Source organism: Filicampus tigris, chromosome 22 (assembly GCF_054856515.1).
Source record: "Filicampus tigris isolate MCC_2025a chromosome 22, RoL_Ftig_1.0, whole genome shotgun sequence".
Taxonomy (NCBI): Eukaryota; Metazoa; Chordata; class Actinopteri; order Syngnathiformes; family Syngnathidae; genus Filicampus; species Filicampus tigris.
This window is the reverse complement of record NC_141238.1, coordinates 640,523-661,336: the sequence shown is the minus strand read 5'-3', so window position 1 is coordinate 661,336 and position 20,814 is coordinate 640,523. Positions and strand designations below refer to the sequence as shown.

The 20,814-nt window shown below is 50.1% G+C and overlaps 5 protein-coding genes across 19 annotated transcripts in view; all 5 read left to right on the top strand.

Annotated features, from left to right (window-relative positions):
- Positions 1-956, top strand: part of abcc9 (ATP-binding cassette, sub-family C (CFTR/MRP), member 9) — a 72,111-nt gene extending 71,155 nt beyond the window's left edge. For all 12 annotated transcript variants that reach the window (XM_086021959.1, XM_086021958.1, XM_086021967.1 and 9 more), the window contains one exon: positions 271-956. In XM_086021959.1, the coding sequence (XP_085878085.1) occupies positions 271-408 (138 nt within the window). In that variant the 3' untranslated portion in view covers positions 409-956. The remainder of the gene's footprint in view (positions 1-270) is intronic.
- Positions 957-1,613: 657 nt separating this feature from the next.
- On the top strand, positions 1,614-4,482 carry kcnj8 (potassium inwardly rectifying channel subfamily J member 8). The gene is made up of 6 exons (XM_086022231.1): positions 1,614-2,134; positions 2,570-2,718; positions 2,870-3,030; positions 3,104-3,243; positions 3,321-3,537; positions 3,754-4,482. Exons 1-6 carry the CDS (start codon positions 1,788-1,790, stop codon positions 4,015-4,017), a joined length of 1,278 nt encoding a protein of 425 aa, XP_085878357.1. The 5' UTR covers positions 1,614-1,787; the 3' UTR covers positions 4,018-4,482.
- Positions 4,483-4,720: 238 nt separating this feature from the next.
- echdc3 (enoyl CoA hydratase domain containing 3) lies at positions 4,721-6,879 on the top strand. The gene is made up of 6 exons (XM_086022449.1): positions 4,721-4,907; positions 5,171-5,292; positions 5,493-5,590; positions 5,659-5,859; positions 6,087-6,265; positions 6,350-6,879. The coding sequence occupies exons 1-6, from the start codon at positions 4,768-4,770 to the stop codon at positions 6,501-6,503; spliced, it is 894 nt and encodes a 297-aa protein (XP_085878575.1). The 5' UTR covers positions 4,721-4,767; the 3' UTR covers positions 6,504-6,879.
- A 188-nt stretch (positions 6,880-7,067) lies between these two features.
- Positions 7,068-9,587, top strand: atp5f1c (ATP synthase F1 subunit gamma). Of its 4 annotated transcripts, XM_086022322.1 has the most exons (10): positions 7,068-7,173; positions 7,648-7,682; positions 7,870-8,001; positions 8,085-8,292; positions 8,364-8,507; positions 8,608-8,672; positions 8,748-8,903; positions 9,121-9,217; positions 9,323-9,341; positions 9,487-9,587. In XM_086022322.1, exons 1-9 carry the CDS (start codon positions 7,094-7,096, stop codon positions 9,327-9,329), a joined length of 924 nt encoding a protein of 307 aa, XP_085878448.1. In that variant the 5' UTR covers positions 7,068-7,093; the 3' UTR covers positions 9,330-9,341; positions 9,487-9,587. The 4 variants fall into 4 exon arrangements, with proteins under 4 accessions (XP_085878448.1, XP_085878449.1, XP_085878447.1 ...); XM_086022323.1 differs by lacking the exon at positions 9,323-9,341; XM_086022321.1 differs by having other exon boundaries at positions 9,323-9,587.
- A 659-nt stretch (positions 9,588-10,246) lies between these two features.
- The window catches only part of gata3 (GATA binding protein 3), a 34,734-nt gene continuing 24,166 nt past the window's right edge, over positions 10,247-20,814 (top strand). Inside the window, exon 1 of the mRNA XM_086023042.1 lies at positions 10,247-10,443. The gene's annotated coding sequence lies outside the window, so the exon portion shown is untranslated. The remainder of the gene's footprint in view (positions 10,444-20,814) is intronic.

Here is a 20,814-nt window from a genome sequence, read left to right as displayed (position 1 = left end):
ACTCAATAATTGGTTATTTGAGTTACTGTCAATAAAAAAAAAAAAAATTTAAAAAGTCAAATGAACAATCTTACAAAATATGAATGAATGATGATCTAGTAAACCATTTTATATATTTGACATAAGCATTTGAACTTTTGTTTTTGGGGCCTTGTGTCCATTTAAAAATAAATCGGATGTGTCCTTTTAGCACAAGGGTCCGCGATAGAGGTCAGGTCACCATGACTGCGTTTGCCATCCCATAGTAAGCGCGTGACCTTTCGCCCCCAGCATCGCGTGCACACCATCCTGACGGCCGACTTGGTGATCGTCATGAAGCGCGGGAACATCCTGGAGTACGACAAGCCCGAGACGCTTCTGGAGCAGGAGGACGGCGTGTTCGCCTCCTTCGTCAAGGCCGACATGTAGACGCACGCACGCATGCACGCTCGGGGAATTACCGCGTAAGCAGCAATACGGACGACAACGCACGTCCGCCACTGACGCTTCTTTCCACCATATCAGAATGTTTATAAACAATCCGGGTGCGTCAGATGCCAAATGTTTGAATTTGATTCGGGCCCTATGATCGCTTTATCGTCCTTTAAAAGTTCGGCATATACTCCTAATTTGATGACAACGGAGCTGCTGAGAATTTAGGAAGCAATTTTTTTTTTTTTTTTTTTAGCAGAACTGTGCCCCAAAAAATATCTTGATCGTGACTTCCTGTGAAAATGAATTGAGAACATATTTTTCAGGAAGCAATTTACCTCATGTAACAGTTTTTATTTGACAGACACGTCAAGGAGGGCTTTGTTTTCTTGTCGAAGCGTTGACTTTTGCCACCCGGAGGTTTGTGTGACGTCACGGTGAATTCACAAGATGACTTACATTTTTTGACCTTCTGCATCACGTGTTACTCAGCTTTTGTACAATGCAACGGACAAATGTGCATTAAAGTCCTTTTGTAATCTTGTCGTGCCGATTGCTGTTTTTTCATTTTGTTGCCACATGTTGTTCTGTTCCGAAACATTTGACATCCCTCATCTCGTATAACATTGTGACTTTTTTCTTGAAATGCGCATTTTTCATCATAACCTGAGACGTTTTACTCATGGAGGAAAGAGGTACCTGTAGCTCAGCTCATTTTCTCCTGAATTTGTTCTTTCCCATGTTTGTTTTACTTTCCATGCACATAATCAACCACGTGAAGACTTTTTACTCCCACGTTCGTGTTGCTTGCATGGACAAAGCCGTAGTTTTGTCCACCCATAGATGCCTTTTTAGCGCATATCCGGCGTCGGGTCGAGGGGGCAGCAGATTTAGCGGGGAAGCAGACTTCCCCCTCTTCCTTCCTAGTAGGGGTTTTATTTGAAAAGTTTCATTTGGTGTCTTTTTCCGCCCAGTCGTTTTTGGAACGACTCATTTGGAGTATATGCCATATCTTGCTAAATAGCGCCACCTGGGGGTCCAATCAAGAACCCATTGACCTCAAGTTGTCGTGAACATTTCAGGTTAAATGGACCAGTTCACATGTAAGTTGTGCAGTTTATTCGCGCATCTTTTCGCGCCCTTTCGATCGCGTTTTAGCGCCTGGAACGCGTCGACTTGCCGCTTCGGGAAGGCAGCCGAACCGGGTCCGGGCTGATGAGGTCGTTGGGCTGTCCCAGCCCTCCTCAGAGCAGAGGCGGCTCCCAGCCGAGCCCGAAACGCGCGCGCACACGGAGCGCGCGCGCGCGGTAGTGGCGCACAGACGACGTGCTTTCCGTGCGTAAAAGGCGCGCAGGAGCGAAGCGAGCCAACCAACCATGCTGGCTCGAAAAAGTATCATCCCGGAGGAGTTCGGCCTGCCGGGGCTGCTGTCCCGCATGCCCCGCAAGCCGGTGTTCCGCGACCGCGTCAACAAGGCGCGCTTCATCGCCAAGAACGGCTCGTGCAACCTGGCGCACAAGAACATCCGCGAGCAGGGCCGCTTCCTGCAGGACGTCTTCACCACGCTGGTGGACCTCAAGTGGCGCTTCACGCTCGTCATCTTCACCACCACCTTCGTCAGCAGCTGGCTGCTCTTCGCCATGAGCTGGTGGCTGGTGGCCTTCGCGCACGGAGACCTGGACCCCGAGCGCCTCGACGCCGTCCACTGCGTCACCGAAGTCAAGTAAGAGCTCGCGCGGCCACGCCAAACTCGCCTTTTGACCTCCACGTGTGACGTATATGTTCTGACGCTTTCCCGTGAGATTTGCCTCAAGTGACGTTCAGGTCAGGAGAGTTTGAAGTGAGCAAAGGCTTTAGTCCCGCCCACTCGGCGCTCTCTCGCCTCTGATTGGCTGCTGACCAACGTTAGAAACAAAAATGTCACGCGCAATTGAAGTCACGTTAGTTGGTTGATTGATCTGTTTGAAATTGCGATGGATTTACTGCAAGTTACGAGTCGGCTTTGCATCATCTTTCGCCATTGAAATGAATAGAAATGCAATTGATCTGCTCCAGGCGTCTTTCTAATATTTTCCGCAAATTCAAACACAGCCAAATTGCGCCACCCATGAAATGTTTTTTTTTGGTTTTTTAAATGAGTGCATTCCGTCCCATCCAGGTCGTTCACGTCGGCCTTCCTGTTCTCCATCGAGGTGCAGGTGACCATCGGTTTCGGCGGCCGCATGATCACCGAGCAGTGCCCCGCCGCCATCACGGTGCTCATCCTGCAGAACATCGTGGGCCTCATCATCAACGCCGTCATGCTGGGTAGCCGCCGTTCCGCCGTCGCCTCACACGTCTCGCCGCGGGGCCGATAGCGGGCCCGGCAACCTAGACGAAGCTTGGCGTTGGCTTGGCGTCGTGGTGGGAAGATGACGACATCATTGTCAAAGCACGACCCCGCCCGCTTTTGGTGCAGGTTGCATCTTCATGAAGACGGCGCAGTCGAACCGGCGCGCCGAGACGCTCATCTTCAGCCGCCACGCCGTCATCGCCGTGCGCAACAACCGCCTGTGCTTCATGATCCGCATCGGCGACCTGAGGAAGAGCATGATCATCGGCGCCACCGTCCGCCTGCAGGTCGCCCGTGAGGGACCAAGAGCCGTATGCGTCTTCGAGGTGACTAAAGGAGGTGTGCCGCGCTGTGGCGCAGGTGGTGAGGAAGACGACCACTCCCGAGGGCGAGGTGATCCCCATCCACCAGATCGACGTCCAGACGGAGAGCGCCGTGGCCAGCAACAGCCTCTTCCTGCTCGCCCCGCTCATCATCTGCCACGTCATCGACAAGAACAGGTCGGTCCGCCGTGTCGCGCCAGCGCAGCCAAGGCGCCCGAGTCTGATTCGGTCCCGTGCGCGCGCCACCACGGCAGTCCGCTGTACGAGCTGTCGGCCATGGAGCTGCAGTGCAGCGACCTGGAGGTCATCGTCATCCTGGAGGGCGTGGTGGAGACCACCGGCATCACCACGCAAGCACGCACCTCCTACGTCTCCGAGGAGATCCAGTGGGGCCACCGCTTCGTTCCCATCGTCACCGAGGAGGAGGGCGTCTACTCCGTCGACTACTCCAAGTTCGGCAACACAGTGCGGGTCGGTCACGCGGCGGCCGTATTTGTAGTCCGAATGCCGTGAGCGAATGAACAATTCCACCATCTTGCGTTGAAGTCACAGAGAGAACAGCTGCAAAGTATTTCACCGGTCTCGATGGCCAATTCGCACATCACTAGTAGTAGTAGTAGTATTTAGTAGTGTGTGTCCGTGTGCGTCATGCCATGCCAAAGGTTTGACTGTGCGCTACGATGACAGGTGTCCACGCCCCGCTGCAGCGCCCGCGAGCTGGACGAGAAGCCGTCCATCCTGATCCAGACGCTGCAGAAGAGCGAGCTGTCCCACCAGAACTCCCTGAGGAAGAGGAACTCCATGCGGCGCAACAACTCCATGCGCAAGGGCGGCGGCGGCGGCGGCGGCAGCAGCGGAAGCATGCGCCGAAACAACTCGGGCATGCTCTCGCCCAAGGTCCAGTTCTTCACGCCTGCCGAGGGCGGTCAGAGCGTGAATGCCGTCACCTGACACGAGGCCTGCGTCCTGCTGCTTTGTCTTTTGTGCTTGGGCGTGACCCCTGGCCCACTGGGACTTCTTCTTCTTGGTCTTTTCCTAACTTTATTGCCAACTTTTCTACAGCTAACACCTGCACCTGCAAACGCCACAAGACTGAGATGAGGGAGGTACTCCCTGGTTGCCATGGTTGCGCTTCACTCAACAATGATGCAGGAAAAAAAAATCTGATTTGCATATTTTCAGGAGAAAAAGTTGCCTTACTGCTCATAATCATCACTTGTTGAACTAATACATTTTTGTCCATTTAAAAAAAAAATGGAATAAATAATCAACCGTGTCACTTTATGAACATGAACATGAATAAATTAAAGGAATTGGCACAAATTAACATTGTTTGGCTTTGTGTCACAAAGATTCAAGACATGTTGGCTTTAAACTGTTGTTGATTGAAAATAAATGAAACCATCTACAAAAACACTTTAGAAACCAAACATTTCCTCTTTTTAGTGAATAGAAACATTTTAATCTACTTAATGCAACTGTCCACTATACTGTGGTTTTATAATCAATAAATAGGAAAAAATAAAATACGCCAAGAAATAATTAAATGACTATATCATATTGCAATTATTATCATTTTATTTATTTTTTCATCACTGCATAAAGTCTGCGTAAATAAATACAGTTGTCGCACATGTTTGACGTCACCCGGTGACGTCCCAGACCCGGAAGTGTCCGCTGTTTGTTTTCAACGGGACAAACATGGCTGCAGCTGTTCGTAGGTTACTGTGCAGCAGCGCAAACTATTTCGGCAGCTCCCGTTTTCTCACTGGACGCCGGTTCTTCTCTGTCGGAACGGAACCGGAACCACTGACCGTGCGCAAGCAGGACAACGGCATCAGGTGACGAACTCGGTTGGGAAAAGAACGACATTTCAAAACATTTCAAAGTAGTTTAGAGTGCCAATCTCTGCAGTCGACTTTAGACTGAAAGTACATGGGAATAAGGTCTTCTCATAAAATCGGCGTATTTTTTTTTATTTTAAGTGCTTCCTGGACGCTTTAGTAGAGCACGTAGAGACGCTGAGGGACTTTGTTCTCCTGCTTTCTGTTTGTTGTAACTTGATGCCCATCAATTTAACTTGTTCTTGACTGGGTATTTGTAGAAGAATAATACTGAACAATCCCAAAAAGAGGAACGCTCTGTCTCTGTCCATGCTGGAGTCTCTCCGAGAGGACATCCTGACTGATGTGGACAGCCCAGATCTTCGAGTCATCATCATATCAGGTATACTACGCACATATGTGCACTTGCAAAGTTTTTTTTCTCGACTGTTATTTGCTGTTTTGAGTTTGTCCAAAGTTGATCATTTTGGCACCGCCTTTGGAATCTCGGTGACAAGCGACTATGTTGAAGTGAGTTGAGGAGCTTCATGTAGACAAAGGTAGTGATTTGCTGCCGTCTTGCGGCATTACAATTACTTACAGCTGAAGGTCCCGTGTTTTCCTCTGGCCACGACTTGAGGGAGCTGACGTCAGCCCGGGGTCGAGAGTATCACACGCGTGTGTTTCACACGTGCTCACAGGTTAGTCACTTGACTGGTTTGTCTTGATTGATTTCCGGCGTTAATCGAGGCGTCGATGGTGTGGCCAGGTGATGACGCTGATCCAAGACGTGCCCGTCCCCGTCATGGCCGTGGTGAACGGCGTGGCCACGGCGGCGGGCTGCCAGCTGGTGGCCAGCTGCGACGTGGCGCTGGCGTCCGACAAGTCCACCTTCGCCACCCCGGGGGTCAACGTGGGGCTCTTCTGCTCCACGCCGGCCGTGGCCATCGGCCGAGCCGTGCCCAGGAAGGTGCCAACCGCCGACGTCAGCGACATTCTTGGGAAAATAACGGCGTTGTAAATGTGTCGGCCCAGCTGAGTAACGCAGTACAAAAAAAGGGGAAAAAAAGTTTTTTAACAGTCAATAATATTCAATTCTCAGTTCGCTACAGTAATATTATTTTGTTGCTGGAGTAGCTTTCTTGTTGAAACTTGAATGTGAAAAGTTGAGGCTTGTTTCGGGCTTGTGCCCGGCAGGTTGCCATGGAGATGCTTTTCACAGGCACTCCCATCTCAGCTCGGGACGCTCTGCTGCACGGGCTGCTGAGTAAGGTTGTTCCGGAAGAGCGACTGGAAGCGGAGACGTTGGCCATCGCCCGGCGTGTGTGCGGGGCCAGCCGACCCGTGGTGGCCCTCGGCAAGGCCACCTTCCACAGGTTCGCGCGGCCGGACGCCCCGTCGACCACGTGGGCACGTTTGCGTCACCCATCTGACGTCTGCTGCCTCTTCCTTCCCCCAAGGCAAATGTCCCAAGGTCGAGATGCGGCGTACGCCACCGCCTCCAAGGTGATGGTGGACAACCTCGCTCTGAGAGACGGCCAGGAGGGAATACGAGCCTTCATCGACAAACGCAAGCCGGTGTGGAGCCATCGAGCGGAAAACGTCCACGACTGATGCGCGCCGCTCCACGCGATTGATATCATCAATTGATCCCGAGTCTGATCCCCGCGTGCCTTAACAAGCTGCGTTGTGAGGAGACGGCATTTCAAGCACCAACGTCATAACTGTCAAGCGGACGCAGTGTGCCGCCTAAATAAAATTATTGTGCGACTTGTATGATTTGAATGGGAATCTGCAACTCGTGTTTGGATGCATTAATGGCCTGGAGTGTGGACGTGGAGGTCCCCAGCCCCAAGAAAATTCACAATATTCTTAGCATGTTTATTTTTGCAGATTTAACCACTTATTATTCATATTCTTTGATTCTACCGACTAAAAATGGGCTTGATTGTTCCAGTGGTTTCCAATAAAATCAAATACTGCATACAGAGTATGAATAAAACGTCTTTCTCATTTTTGATGACCACTTTACTTTGACTGTATTTTATTGTTGGTGGTACTTGTAAAGCCAGGTGTTTTTTTGTTTTTTGATTAAGATGATTTGGTGGAAAAAAGAAAAAAAGCGGACGCGGTGTCCTTTTATCCAATTTTTCTTGCGAGTCGTGAAGGCGTCACCGGTCCACGCGTTGGTCTTGGTTGTGCGCATGCGTAGTGCTGCCTGCCTGACCTTGATCGGAGTGAACATGTTTGCCAGGACCAGCGCCTTGGTGTTCTCCCCACAATGGTAACGAAAAGTCACACTTTTCCACTCTTTTCTCACCCGGCCTTGTTGTGTTGCGTCTCCAAGTTCGTGTTGTGCAGTGTGGTCACATTAGGCGTCAAACGTGGTGGCTGTAATTAAACGTTTTTGGAAGCTAAAGGACGTGCTAACGTGGAGGCCGCGCATAATGAATGACAGCGGCTAGGCGGCTAATGCTAAATAAGCCGGTGACATTGACATCATCTTCACAATAGCGATGCAACTTTCCCCCCCCAACACCTAGCTAAATCATTTTAAGGCGAACTTTGCCGAATCGCTCTGCTCCGTGTTAGTTTGTCTGCAGCGTTGGCGTCGATCAGCACGTATGTGCGCTAAGTGTCCCCATTTCCGCAAAAACTAAATGACAATTTGCAATGAAATAAGACTGGACGTGAGTTTGTGCACTATGCAACGTTGATATTGTGCGCAAGTTGCATTCATGTGCGTTTGCTTTTGCAGTGGGCAGATCAGGAATATGGCTACCTTGAAGGACAGTAAGTTACCCTCACAACATTCAACCTTTGCCATTGTATTTTCTAGTTCAAACAAATCCACTGTTTTGTATTCTTTATTTTCCGATGCACATTTCATATGTAATTATAGAAAAATGTCCCCAAAAGTTTATCCACATATGTTTCCTGCATATTCGTGGCTTACACGCGCCTGTCCAACTGTGCGCAGTCACCATCCGCCTCAAGTCCATCAAGAACATCCAGAAGATCACCAAGTCCATGAAAATGGTGGCCGCCGCCAAGTACGCTCGGGCCGAGCGGCAGCTGAAGCCCGCCCGGGTCTACGGCACCGGAGCCCTCTGTACGTAGACGCCGATGGGCGGCGCCGCCCACCCGCCTCGAAACCTCCCCCGAAACGATGGACTCCTCCGGTTTGTCCCGCAGCTCTGTACGAGAAGGCTGAGATCAAGGCGCCCGAGGACAAGGCGGCCAAGCACCTGATCATCGGCGTGACGTCCGACCGCGGGCTGTGCGGCGCCATCCACTCGGGCGTGGCCAAGACCATCAAGAACGAGATCGCCAGCCTGACGGGCAGCGGCAAGGAGGTGATGGTGGTCAACGTGGGCGACAAACTGCGAGGCCTGCTGCACAGGTACGCCCCGACGTCGGGCCGCGCCGCCTTGCTGAAATGTGGCTGAAATGTTTTTTTTGCCGCCGCGTCAGAACTCACGGCAAGCACATCATGCTCAACTGCAAGGAGGTGGGCCGCAAGCCCCCCACTTTTGGGGACGCCTCCATCATCGCCGGTGAGCTGCTCAACTCCGGCTACGAATTTGACCAGGGCGCCGTCATCTACAACCATTTCAGGTCCACAACACTCCTTTTGATGACATGAAAAAAATCCATGCAATTGTAATTTCCGCCTTGCAAGCCGGTGCTGACTGAAGCGCACGTTCTCCTCACGCAGGTCCGTCATCTCCTACAAGATGGCCCAGAAGCCCCTCTTCTCCAACGACGTGGTGGCGAACGCGGGTAAGGTCTTCTGGCGCCGCCTTTGCTCCCGTAAAACGTTGGCATGCTGAAAACCTGGCCCGGCCGCCGCCGCAGAGACCATGGGCGTGTACGACGACATTGACGCCGACGTGCTGAGGAGCTACCAGGAGTTCACCATGGTCAACATCATCTACCTGGCGCTGCGCGAGTCGTCCACCAGCGAGCAGAGCGCCAGGATGACCGCCATGGACAGCGCCAGCAAGAACGCTTGTAAGTCAAACAGAAGGACGCGCAAATGGAGCCCAAAAACGAGACCTCCCTTGGCCATTTAGTCGACTAGATTTGATGAATTAAGGAGCTGGGCCAGGCAGTGACCGATTTTGCTCTGCTTTTTTCTTTTTTCCTTTTTTTTTTTTTTTTTTGTCGTGCCACCCAACCCCCCCCCTCCCCTTTTGATGGACAATCCGCCTGCGCCCCCGACCGCCAGCCGAGATGATTGACAAGCTCACCCTGACCTTCAACCGCACCCGACAGGCCGTCATCACCAAGGAGCTCATCGAGATCATCTCCGGAGCCGCCGCTCTGTAAGTCTTCGTCGTCTTCATCATCGTCATCATCATCGTCATCTTCAAAACCTTCTAATCGTTTTGCACGCCTTGCGTCGATCCGCTGCTCGGTGCTGAATTCAGGAATTGAGCCTTGCGGGAGGTAACCTGGTCGACGCTAGACGCCCGTCAATGTGTTTGGAGTTGGTTAGCTTCAGCTTTAGCCAGCAGTCTAGTCTTCACTCACGACTGTTTTTTTTTAATTGATTTTTAAAATGTGATTATTGGTGTGTATTGTTTCTTTGCAGGTAAGAGACGAGACGGACGTTTCAATGTGACGCAGACGAGTCTAGCGACGCTTATGCTTGTGTTTGTAAAATATACGCCTGAGAATAAAGAACTAACACCATCATGCCTTTTTTTCTTCTTTCATGCAATATAAAAAATAAATCATTGGAGAATGATGACTCCTCATTAGCTGGTAGATACAAAGGCTGTAAAATAAATACAATAAAAGAATATATAATATTTCAAGAACCATTTTTGACGTTGTGTGGAGGAAGTTAATTGTGCACTGTGCTGTACACGGTGTACTTGTTGTCATTTAAAAAATAGAATCAAACAACTGTCACTATACTGGTGAAACCACAATAATGAGCATTATTGTGATTATCGAGGCAGAACGGTTGACGTTCAAGTGTTCCTAATCGAGTCCTCCGAGTTGCAACTCTAATTTTGGCCACCGGGGTGTGCTGTCGGATAGGAAATGCGTTCACAGTACTGACAACACGCGCTCAAAGACTGCGAAGGACATATTCCTTTTCACTCCACTATGTTGCCTTTTGATATAATGTGTAATAGTTGCGCTTTATTGCGTATTTGTATCATGTGGTTATTGTGTGCACACAAAATCAAAATGGATTCCGAGGGTGGGCATTGAGGGTCTCGGAACTTCTTTGCAGTCAAGCGCACTTTGCGGTTAAAAAAAAAGAAAAGAGAGAAAGAAAGCGCTTCCTCTCGGTGTCCTAAAGCAGTGCTGCAGTCCACAGCACACCTGCGCCCACTTGTTTTGTTAATGAACTTGACACATTTCCTGTTTCCTCCCGGGGGGTAAACGACTTTTTTTTTGGTGGTATGACTTTATTTTGTTGCGTGCAAAGTAAATTGAACGATTCGTTTGATATGTGTTTCAATTGGTGACGTGCTTGAGTCAATCGATGAGGATCACGTCTTTCCTGCATGGCGACTTGAAGTCTACTTTGTGGGTGAGTTCCACTCAATTCCTTTGACGCGAACTGAATTGAAAACGATTCCAGTCTAGTTGTTAAAATCATGTTGCATGTTAAAAAGCCCTCGACATGATCAGTTCACAATTCAGTGATTGTGATTGTGTCTTTTCCTGAGTAGCTTTCTTCTGTCTTGTCAAATGGTTTTGGCGCACCTAATCCGGAGACTTGAGATACAAATGACCTGTCTTATCATTTTTTTGAGATGCGATTCGTTGCTTTGGCCAATTTATTGTATGTTTTTGCTTTGACTTATGAGCACAATATTGTGGCACGTTACTGTCCAACGAAATGACAAAAAGAATGACACATTTGGAACAACCACGTCTCTGCAAAAGGAAAGTCACTTTAGCTGAATGCTAACATGCAATGCAAAATGCAGGCTAACAATTAGCATCGGTAACTGTTATAAAGCCTTGGATATTTGAACACAAACTTTGGAGCAACATGTAGAAAATACTCACATGCATGTATTCTTTATCCTCTGCACTTCTGTGTTATGCTATGTCCATTGAATGAAGGCAAAAAAAAAAGTTGAATTCTAAACATTTATTGTCATTAAGTCACTGCTGTTTGTTTTTATAAATTATAATACTATAACGTTGTTTTTCTTTAAAAAAAAACAAGCATGGATTATTTTATTATGGATTATAACGCATCAGTCAAATGAAAAATAGTTTTGGAACACCATCAGATGTTAATTTTTTTCACTAGTAACTTATGTAACCCCCCTCCCATTTTTTATCTCATTGGTTTATTTTGTGTGCCAGTTGCAAAATTTAGGAGCACCCTTTTTTTCTTTCAAAAATTCTCCAAAATACAAATGTACTCGGATGATTTTGCGGACTGTACCCGGTTTGAGAACCAAAGCGCTAGTGGATGTCAGTGGTTGCAAATGAAAACATTTTCTGTGGATTATGAATTGACTCATTGACAGAATATTGACTTAAGTGTGTGCGTGTGTGTGCGTTGCGCTGCCAATCAAGTGTCGAGTTCCAGAAGTTGTGGCTCTATGATAGATGGCCCGGTCCAACCTGGGAGCACCCGACCCGTGCTGGATGGATGCATGTCACCCACACTTTGAAGTGTGTGTACGTGCCGGTGTGTGTATGTGTGTGTTTGTATGGCCCGGTGTCAGGGTCCCGCTGAGCATGGTGGCCCCCAACCTTTTCCTGTCCAGACCACAAGTCTAACCAAAACCCAATGTGTGTGTGTGCGTGCGTATGCATGTGTGTGAAGCCTAATCATTATTTGATTGCACATTCATCGTTCAGGATTTGCAAACGTTGCTGTTCACTGATGATTTCTTTTTTTTTTTTTTGTTTTTTTTTTTAAACCAAATCTTCATTATTCGCTGATGAACTCAGCCATTGGCGGCTTTTTGATACCAAGGAACAATGATGACGTGAGTTGAGGAGTTTCTCTGAGACCAAAGTAGTGATTTGCCGCCTTCTTTCGGCGTCTATCGGGAAAATGCTTTTGGAGGACGTCAATTACTGGTGGATTTTGGCTATTCGCATCCCACTGAAGATGAATTATATATATATATATATCATCGTTTCAGCACTTCTTGGGAGTCACTTTGTCATAAACTGCGATCACTTCCTTATGACTGTTGACGCCGGCCTATAGTTCTCGCTTCCTTCTAACCTCTGGTCGCCTCCTTCAAATTCTCCTGATAACCTTCTTCCTAATAACCTGTCATCACTTCCTTACTATGACTACGTTCAACCATTTGTCGCAAGCGGTCACGTCCTTATAACCGGTGATCACTTCCGTATAACTCGCGGTCACGTCCTTATATTCTTCCTTATAAGCTGTGATCACTTGCTAATAGCTCTCCACAAACTACAATTCCTCTCCAATCCGTTTCAGGGATTGATGTTATGATAGGTGTCGCGTACACTGGGGAGGAAAAGAAAATAAGTGGTAAAGAAAATCTCCCCCCCCTTCACCCCCCCCCTTTTTTTTTCTTCTTGTTCGGTGTCGTCGTCGCCTTCCTCGGAGTGTCTGCTGCCAGCAGCCGGCGTGTTTGTCGGGCGTGCGGGAGATTAGAGACACCAATGACAAGCGCGGCGTCTGATAGCGTATCCGCTCTGAATTACAGATCAGGCCTTTTTTTAAATGATATTTTAAATAGTCGCCGCGGGCCGCCACTTCTCATTGTTATGACACTCGTAGCATATTTGGGCGGGAGAAGCCGTGTTGGCGCTTATTTAAATGAGAGAGGCGAGAGAGACGCGCGCACACAGTGGCGGGAATTAAAAGGAAGTCTTGTGAAAAGGACAAAAGAGAAAGGACAAATTGTAATTAGTTAGATTTTTGTGTGTGGAGTCCATTAAGTGTTTGGAGCGACGAGGCGAGTCTTTGATTGCCTGGCTGGCGTGTCGCGCCTTCGCTCATTTTGATCACTGAATTAATGCCACATTCCCTCGCAAAAAAAAAAAAAAAGAAGAAAAAAAAAAAAGAAAAAAATGATTTTTTTTTTTTCTTCTCGACTGACAGACATATCAGGAAGGAGGAGGGATGGCGGGGGGTGCGGGGAGGGGAGGGTCGGTGCAGTGGCGTCAGCGGGGGCTGGGTGGCGCTGTTGGCCCGTCCGTCCCTGAGTTCTTTGTGCGCACAGTGTGTGAGTGGGCTAATGTTGCCCGTTGTTTGTTTACTTGTGTACAACAGAGAGGAAGTAGACAAACAAGCGTCCACGGCAACAAACGCACAGTCGCACCCGTGCTAGCGCTACGCTAATGCCAGCCGGACCCTCCTTTTCCTTCCTTCCTTTTACCTTTCCTTCCCACGTTCTTCCCGTTTGTTTCACTTCCTTTCCTGCCTCCTCATTTAGTTTCCTTTTACTAGCATCCGTGCCTCCTTCCCCGTTTCCTTTCCTTTCTTCCTTTGACCTTCCCTCGCCTGTAATTTGCTTTCATCTTCTCTTTCCTTTCTTGCTTTTACCGTGCGTACACTTTCCGTTCCCTTTTGTTTCCGTTTCTCACTGCATTTCCCTTCCTAAAGCTTCCTTTCCTTGTCGTTCCCTTTTGTTTACCTTCCTTGCCTGTATTCGTACTTCATTTCCTTCTCTGCCCTCCCCGTTCCTTTCCTTTAGCATCCTTTGCTAGCCTTTCATTTCCTTTGCCATCCTGCAGATAAGGAGAGTGTCCACCGGCACTAGCAAGAGGATATTTATGGAGGGGAAGAAAAAAAGATTACATACATGATGAAATAAACACGCACGCTAACGTTCGGTTGTGTACAGCAGAGCCGCGGAGCTCCTGAAGGCCCTGGGAAAAGGAAAAAAAAAAAAAAAAAAAGAAAAGAGAGAAAAAGCCATTAAATCCGACATTTTTCACCTTGGCTCGCACATTGTCACGGATCAGAGGCGAGAAGAAAATGACTGGATGGCGATGAAATGAAAATAAATGTGTGTTTTCACATCAGGCAGATGTACATTTTGACGCTTTCTGTGCTGTGGTGGGGGGCGAAAAAGGCGTGTGCGTGGGGGGGTTTGGGGTTCATTATTGCCGCCACAGTGCGGTTAACCCGCCGGCCTCGTTCCATTCCAAGACACTTTTCCGCTTGCCGCCGTCTTAAAGTTTGTCACTGACGCCGCGTTTGCGGTCGCACAAATAAAACGGTGGAAATAAAGGAGGCAAAGTGTTGCGTGTGACCCCGTGTGAAGAAAGTTGCAGCAGGCGTGCCTTTTAATTGAATTATCCTCCGCTGGCGACAACGCCGGAGGCCCGACGCACAACTTTCACGCTCGTGAATATTCAAGGCCCTTTTTTTTTTCTCGGACTTTTCCCAGCGTTTGCGCGGTCGCGCCAAGATATTCATGGCCTCCACCGAGCAGCATAAAAACGCCCACCTTTGACCTCCGACGTTTAATTCAACCGCACCGCCTCGTGCGTGTGCGCGTGAAGCCGAGCCGGACGAACGGCCCCCGCCTCAAAGCGAAGCGGGTCACAGCTGATGGCTCCTCGCCGGACGTCCGTCAGCGTTTGACGTCAGGCTGCGCTGACTTTCGCACGTATCGCCGCCGCCATCGAACGACCGCCGGCCCGTCGCCACACTCTGGACAAAAAGTGCGTTGAAAAGGCCGCAGGTGTGCGCCGGCACAATGCTTCTGCTTTGAATGGCTCGTTTCATGCTCGGCGCTTAGAAAGACACAACAATAACAAAGCTAGCAGCTATGGAAAGTCCCAAAAAGGATAACAAATTGTGTATCATATTTGCGTCGATTCAATATCTATATATAATATGTGAAATTAAAAAACATTTCATCAAGTCTGTTAGCTTAATGCTAATCTGTAACTCCCCGGAGAGAAATGAGTACGATTGTAAACAACTGAAAACGCAGCACAAACAATTGATTGGTCCGTCTGCTAATTCCGCCGCATCTCCTCCAGTTGAGCTCAGTGCTGCCCTGGCATGTTGTGGCACAATGTGGTACTACAAGGGCGGCACCCAACGCCGTATTACAGCGGCACCTCGATCGGCAAGCTTAATTGGAAAATGTTGTTTGTCAACCGGAGTTTCACTTGAATACCGCATTAACTCTTGAAAATCTGCATTTTGAGCGCGGGTGACGAGCGACGAACGTCAATGTGGTGGCGGCTGGCCGTACCTCCCGTCGGAAGTGGCTTCCTGGTTTTGCCACCTTTTGCGGCGGCGTGTCATTCCCAAAGTTGACGGAGTGTGACGCCACGTAATTGCTTCGCGAAACCTCACGGCGTCGATATGAATAATCTGTCAGCCGAGGCGGAGGCCGCCGCGCCCGCGCCGGCCATCCGGAAAAACATATTTGGACTTTCCTTCTTGGCCGCACACACTTCTTATCTGCGTGTGAGTGTGTGTGTGTGCGTGCATGGTTAGCCTCCGATCTGATTAGCTGTTAGCGGGTGGGCGTGTCCAGAAGTTTCTTTTTGGGAGTGATGCAATGAAAGGACGCAAGTAAAGAAGGAAGAGGGGGGGCAATGAGGAGGAGTGGAAGCAACGCAAGATGGCAGGGAGGGAGGAAGGAAGGAAGCGACGAAGACGGCAAGGACAGAAGGCGAGAAGCGTCAAGGGAGGAAGGAATTAAGGAAGGAAGGAAGGATAGAAGGAAAGGAAAATGGAAGCAAGAGAGGAGGAATCAAGGGGACAAGGATCAAGGAAGGGTGGGAAAAAGGAAAGAAGGATGTATGGAAGGAAGGATGGCAAGTATGTAGAAATGAAGATGAGGTCATGACTACGGTTTTGTTTGTCTGCCGAACGTGTGTGTGCGGTTCCGCTGCGCAGAGCGTGTTTGTTTTTATCAGAGATCTTGAAGCCGGCTCCTGCGTTGCCTCACATTTCATCATCCCGCTCGCTTATCTGCTCTTTTCACGCACGCACGCACGCGCCATCCAATGCGTTTTGTCGTCATTATTTCTAATTGCTTATTGTGAATTTTCTCCATTTTTTTTTATTGCATCGAGTGGCCGCACCGAATAAAATCATCTGGATCCGGACACATTTTTTTGAAGTGGCCGATCTCCCCAAATGTTTCTGGTTCCGGATGACGTTATTTAATTTCGTCCTTCCTGTTTGTTGACGTTGGCGCCCCCTTGTGGCTTCCGTTTGCCTAATGGCCGCCGGTCGGCGTCACGGCTTCCGACGCGGGGGCGGAAAGCGAATGTAAACAAGGCAATTAGGCGTCCTGACGAGGGCCGGCCAGTTGACATAATGGCTCTGTTTCTATTTTTAGCCTCCCAACAAGCTGGCGCGGGATTGGCTGCGACGCTGTCGCTGGAGTCGCAGCCCCCGGCAAAAACCGGCCCCGGCCCCCCCGAAGGGCCGTCCGCTGCTCCAAGACCGTTCGGAGACTGAAAATAGGATCATGGAAATAGAAAAATGAAAATGTCGGTCGTAACTCAAATTGCGTGCCAATGGGGTTCCGCTGCGTGTGTTTGGGGGGGGGGGGGGGATTTTAAATTTGTCGCAGCACAGTGGGAGTGGCCAGGAGGGAATTCAACGTGCAAGTGCTTCCCGTTTCCATGGACGACTTCAAACATCCCCGCTTGTTCTCTTTCGAACGCCGCCAAATTACAGGAAGTCGCTCTTTAGTTGGGGAGGGGGGGGCGGGGCGGGGGGGGCACTGGTGAACTTTGCACGTCCCTGCTCACTTGTTTTCATGTCGGCGAGGACATCAGCAGTAGACCAAACACACAGCGCTCACTCATTCGCACACTCACTTGCACACGCAGCCCCCCCCAGCCTCACCTGTAAGCCTTTACCTGCCCCCCCCCCCCCCCTTTTCCCTCCAAGCCGAGCCCCTCCTGGCCGGCTTGTCTTTCCGATGCCACTCAGCCGTTACGTTCTCAAGGGAAGCGCAGACTTGTGGCGCCGCGCCGCACGCACGCACACGCGCACACACACACACACAGCAAATTAGGCGTATTGTTGCGTCGAGCGGGCGAAAAGTCATCCGGAGGTTTTGTCCTCTCCCGCGCATGGGGGTGCGCCGGGCCAGCGTCGGCCCCCACGCCGCCGCTTTCTTGTCAGGGAAACGCACGACGCACACAAATGGCGTGTTGCAAAAAAGGTGGATTGTGAAAAAAGTCGATTAGGGTCCGATTTTTGTGCAAGAAATGGGCGTTTCTTTTGTGTCCCGGCCCGAAAGGTTTAGTCGGATGGGCCTGGCCTGCGTGTGACCTCGGCGTCTGGTGGGCGGCGCTGCTGTTTTTGCGGCTTCGCCAGCTTATTTGACTTTTGCCAATACGTTGAAACGGCCCAGGATTATTTTTACAGACTAATTTGAAGCAGTCGGCTTTTTTTTTTTTTTTTTTTTTTTTTTTTTCCACCCTGCTTTTGCCCCCCCCCCCCCCCCCCCCCCGACCGTGCCCGCCCGAAGTAATCCGGTCATCTTGATCAGAGGCAGACGCTGGCATTTGATGGAAAATTAAACAAATAAACGGCAATAACGCTAGCCTGGCGCTGACCCGACCCGATGACCTCCGAGACACTCTGGCCGAGGTCGTGACCCAAAAATGAGGAGCGGGGGGCCCTCGGTGTGTTGTTTGCCCCCCCCCCCCCCCCCCCGATGGATAACGGACAAAAGCCTGGCCCATTAGGACATATGACACCGAGCAGCAACACCGCCAGTTGACAAACGACTGAACTTGTTGCTTCTCTGGACCCGACCGCTGGCAGGAATCGCCACTCAGGTGCACACGTTGGCTTCCCAGGTGACCCTTTGGCGACCTTTGCCACTCAACCTGCCAATTAGTGGCCACTTACGGCTCTCGAGTATCGATGCAGCCGCTTAAGTCTCAAGCGAGGTGCCATGGATGCTTCCCGGGTGTCCCAGCAACCATGGAGGTGCCGGCGGGGTGGCACCGGGGTGCCAAAGCTGCCAGCGAGTGAGCTCGTGTTGTGCTTTGTTTAGCAGCCGCTAAACGGGAGGACGAGGAGTGCAGCACCACCCACTTTAATGGTGTCCTCTAATAAGCGTCCATTTGCGTCCGCATGGACCGTTCTTATCAGCCTCCCAAGAAAATGTTTGCCTTTGGAAAAAGTGGCTTCGTGTAAACAAGATAAGCCGGCGGCGCCGACGCGGCGTTTTCCTCCCCCTGTTTGCGCACTAATAGGCCAAATGTGCCGCTCGTTGTGGAACACAAAACATGACGAGCAAGACGCAGGGTGTCGTAGTACCTGGATCGGAAGATGGATACGCGCCGAAGCACAACACTGAAGCGTCGTGAACCAGAGATTTGCTAGCGTGCTTGTGAGCGGACGCTCGACTGGCATCGCACAAAAGCCGTTATGCGCTGTTGTCATTCCAGCCGGGTTCATCTCCGGGTCGCATCTTCGGCGTTGGCCTTCGGGGAAATCCGCCAAGTCCGCATTTCGCACCGGCAGGACGAGAAAGACGCGCAGAACTCGCAGTTATGTCACGGGTTATTTTATCATCTTTTTCTGCGCAATTCCAGCGGGCTCGGGATTGAGCCCTGACAAAGTCGAGCCACGCAAGCAGGTTTTAATCGGACCAAAGTTGGTCAGCGTCAAGCCTTCGTGTTGAAGCGCTTCGTCCCAATAATTCTGCCCGCAAAGTCCCGTCTCCTGAGTGGAATAACATACCTTTTATCCACACACCCCGGCCCCCCCCCCACCCCATTTCCCCGAGTGCCGATGAGGGCGTCTGATAGCGAGTCCAAAACACACAAAAGTGTTTTTTCCAGGGCCTGGCGCCACCCGCAGCAGTGTAAACAATCAACACGCATGTTGCCTACGTGCCGGTCCACGCGTGTTGTGGCGGCGGCGGCTCCACCAGACCAGCGCGTCAACAAAGTTGCTTTGTTTAGCACCTCCAGTGTTAAAAAGGCCCCCCAGGCAACCTCGGGGTCGCCCCGACTTAGCCCGCCACCCTCTCCGGGCTATCTGGCCATCTGTCTGGCGGCGGCAGCGGCGACGACGAGGCGCTCGTGTTACACGGCGGACTCGGAGCAAATTGTCTATCACTTCAAAGTGGTTGGCGATTACGTCCGTGAGTGATTAGGGGGCCGTTAAGAGGCGACCACTTGAGCATTGCCAGTGAACCCGTGAAGGAATGTCGCCCGGGCTCGGTAGCGCGCCGGGGAGAACGCCCCCGGAGATGCACAAATCCCATAAAGGCCGCGCGCGGACGCTTTCTTTTTTTGTGCTCCGTCTCGCGTCTCCCACACGGGAAAGAAGCCAGCGGCCGTAAAAAAAAAAAAAAAAAAAAAAAAAAAAAGAAAAGAGAAAGTCTGGAGTCAAGAGTTGAGGCGCTTGCAGAAAAGCGCCAGCGAAATGGGCAACTGTTGAAATGTTCTTCTTGCCGATTTGCTTTCCACTTTTCACATCTTTTTCAAGGGTTTGCATTTTATTTCGGCTTCTCTCACACACACACGCACACACAAAACTAAGACTAACTCATTTGAACACTCACTCATTTCAACAAACTCTCAATCCATTTCGCAAGAAAGGCCACATGGGGAGCGTTTGCTAGATTGGAGCGTTGAGTCGGCGGGCCTCCACTTGGACACCGCGTTGGCCCTTTTAAACCTCACGGTGTCATTAAAAAAAAAAAAAAAAAAAGCATGCGGGCGACACGTTGTTTGTATTGTCGTGTGCACGCTTCGTTTGGTTTGGCTGTCGCCGTACAAAGAAGAAGTAGAAGAAGAAGCAGCGGCGGAGGGTGCGTTTGATTGCAACGCCATTCGAGCGCGACACGGCGAGCGCTTCATTCGCGCGCCGACATTAGCGTGGAATGAATGGCGCGCACGCGCACGCGCAGGCAGGTGTAGTCGTACATCATTAGCGCCGGCTTCCCCAGTGATGAAGACTATTATTCTGCCAAATTGATTCGGATTCCGCCGCCGTCATAAAGGCGAGCGCAGAAAAGATGTCACCATCAACAACGTTTCTCCCCGCCGAGAAAGAAAGAAAGAAAAAAAAAAAAAGCAGCCGTGCCTTCCTCAAATGACTTTTTTTTTTTTTTTTTTTTCTCTTCTTCTTCTCCGACCCGCCTATCATGAAATGTTGGCGATTATCTCCCATATGAAATGCTCAAATTGAATTCCGTCTCTTTTTCATTTAAGTAATAATTGAGTCGACATTTGGGAGCACTTCAAAGGCGGCGGGGCCTTCGGGCGCCCTCGTAAATTACGCTATCAATTCGGGATTGGCCATTAGCTGGGTGTCAAGTGCGCGCCAGGTGCCCCTCCTCGTCAACGCCGGCTTCATCCCACTTTGCGCCTTTCATCGCGGCCCTCTCTCCGCCGCGCCGTGCGCTACCCGGCAGAGAGTGAGGGAGAGAGACATGTGAACATGTGAGAGAGTACCCCGGTGAATATTTGCGAGAGAGTGCGAGCGAAAACGAGAGGAAGCCTGAGAGTGTGAATGAGCGCGAGTGAGAGGAACACCCCGAGAGAGTGTTTAGCATGTGAGAGTAAGACCGGGGATATCTGAGAGTGTGTGTGAGTAACTGTGCATGTGAGAGGATGTAAATGAGAACGTGGGTGGATGTGAGAGCGCCTGTGCGTGAGCGCGAGAGACATTTGAATGTAACTTTTGTGTGTTTAGCACAAAACTTCCGATGTCTGTACGGGTCCATGTTTGATGTGTAAATAAGTCCACACACACACACACACACTGGACAATTCATTAGGTCCACGTAGTCATGAAATGATGACAAGCGTTGTTGCTGCGAGAGCATTGAACATTATTTTCATTTAATCATCAATCATAATCCAACTAATACTAAAAATAAAAAGTAATATTTCAAAACGCGTGCGATGAAAATTGTTTGAATGATTCCAAACTTTGCTTGTACATTCAGGTGTGCCTAATGAATTGTCCAGCGAGTGTCATTGTGCT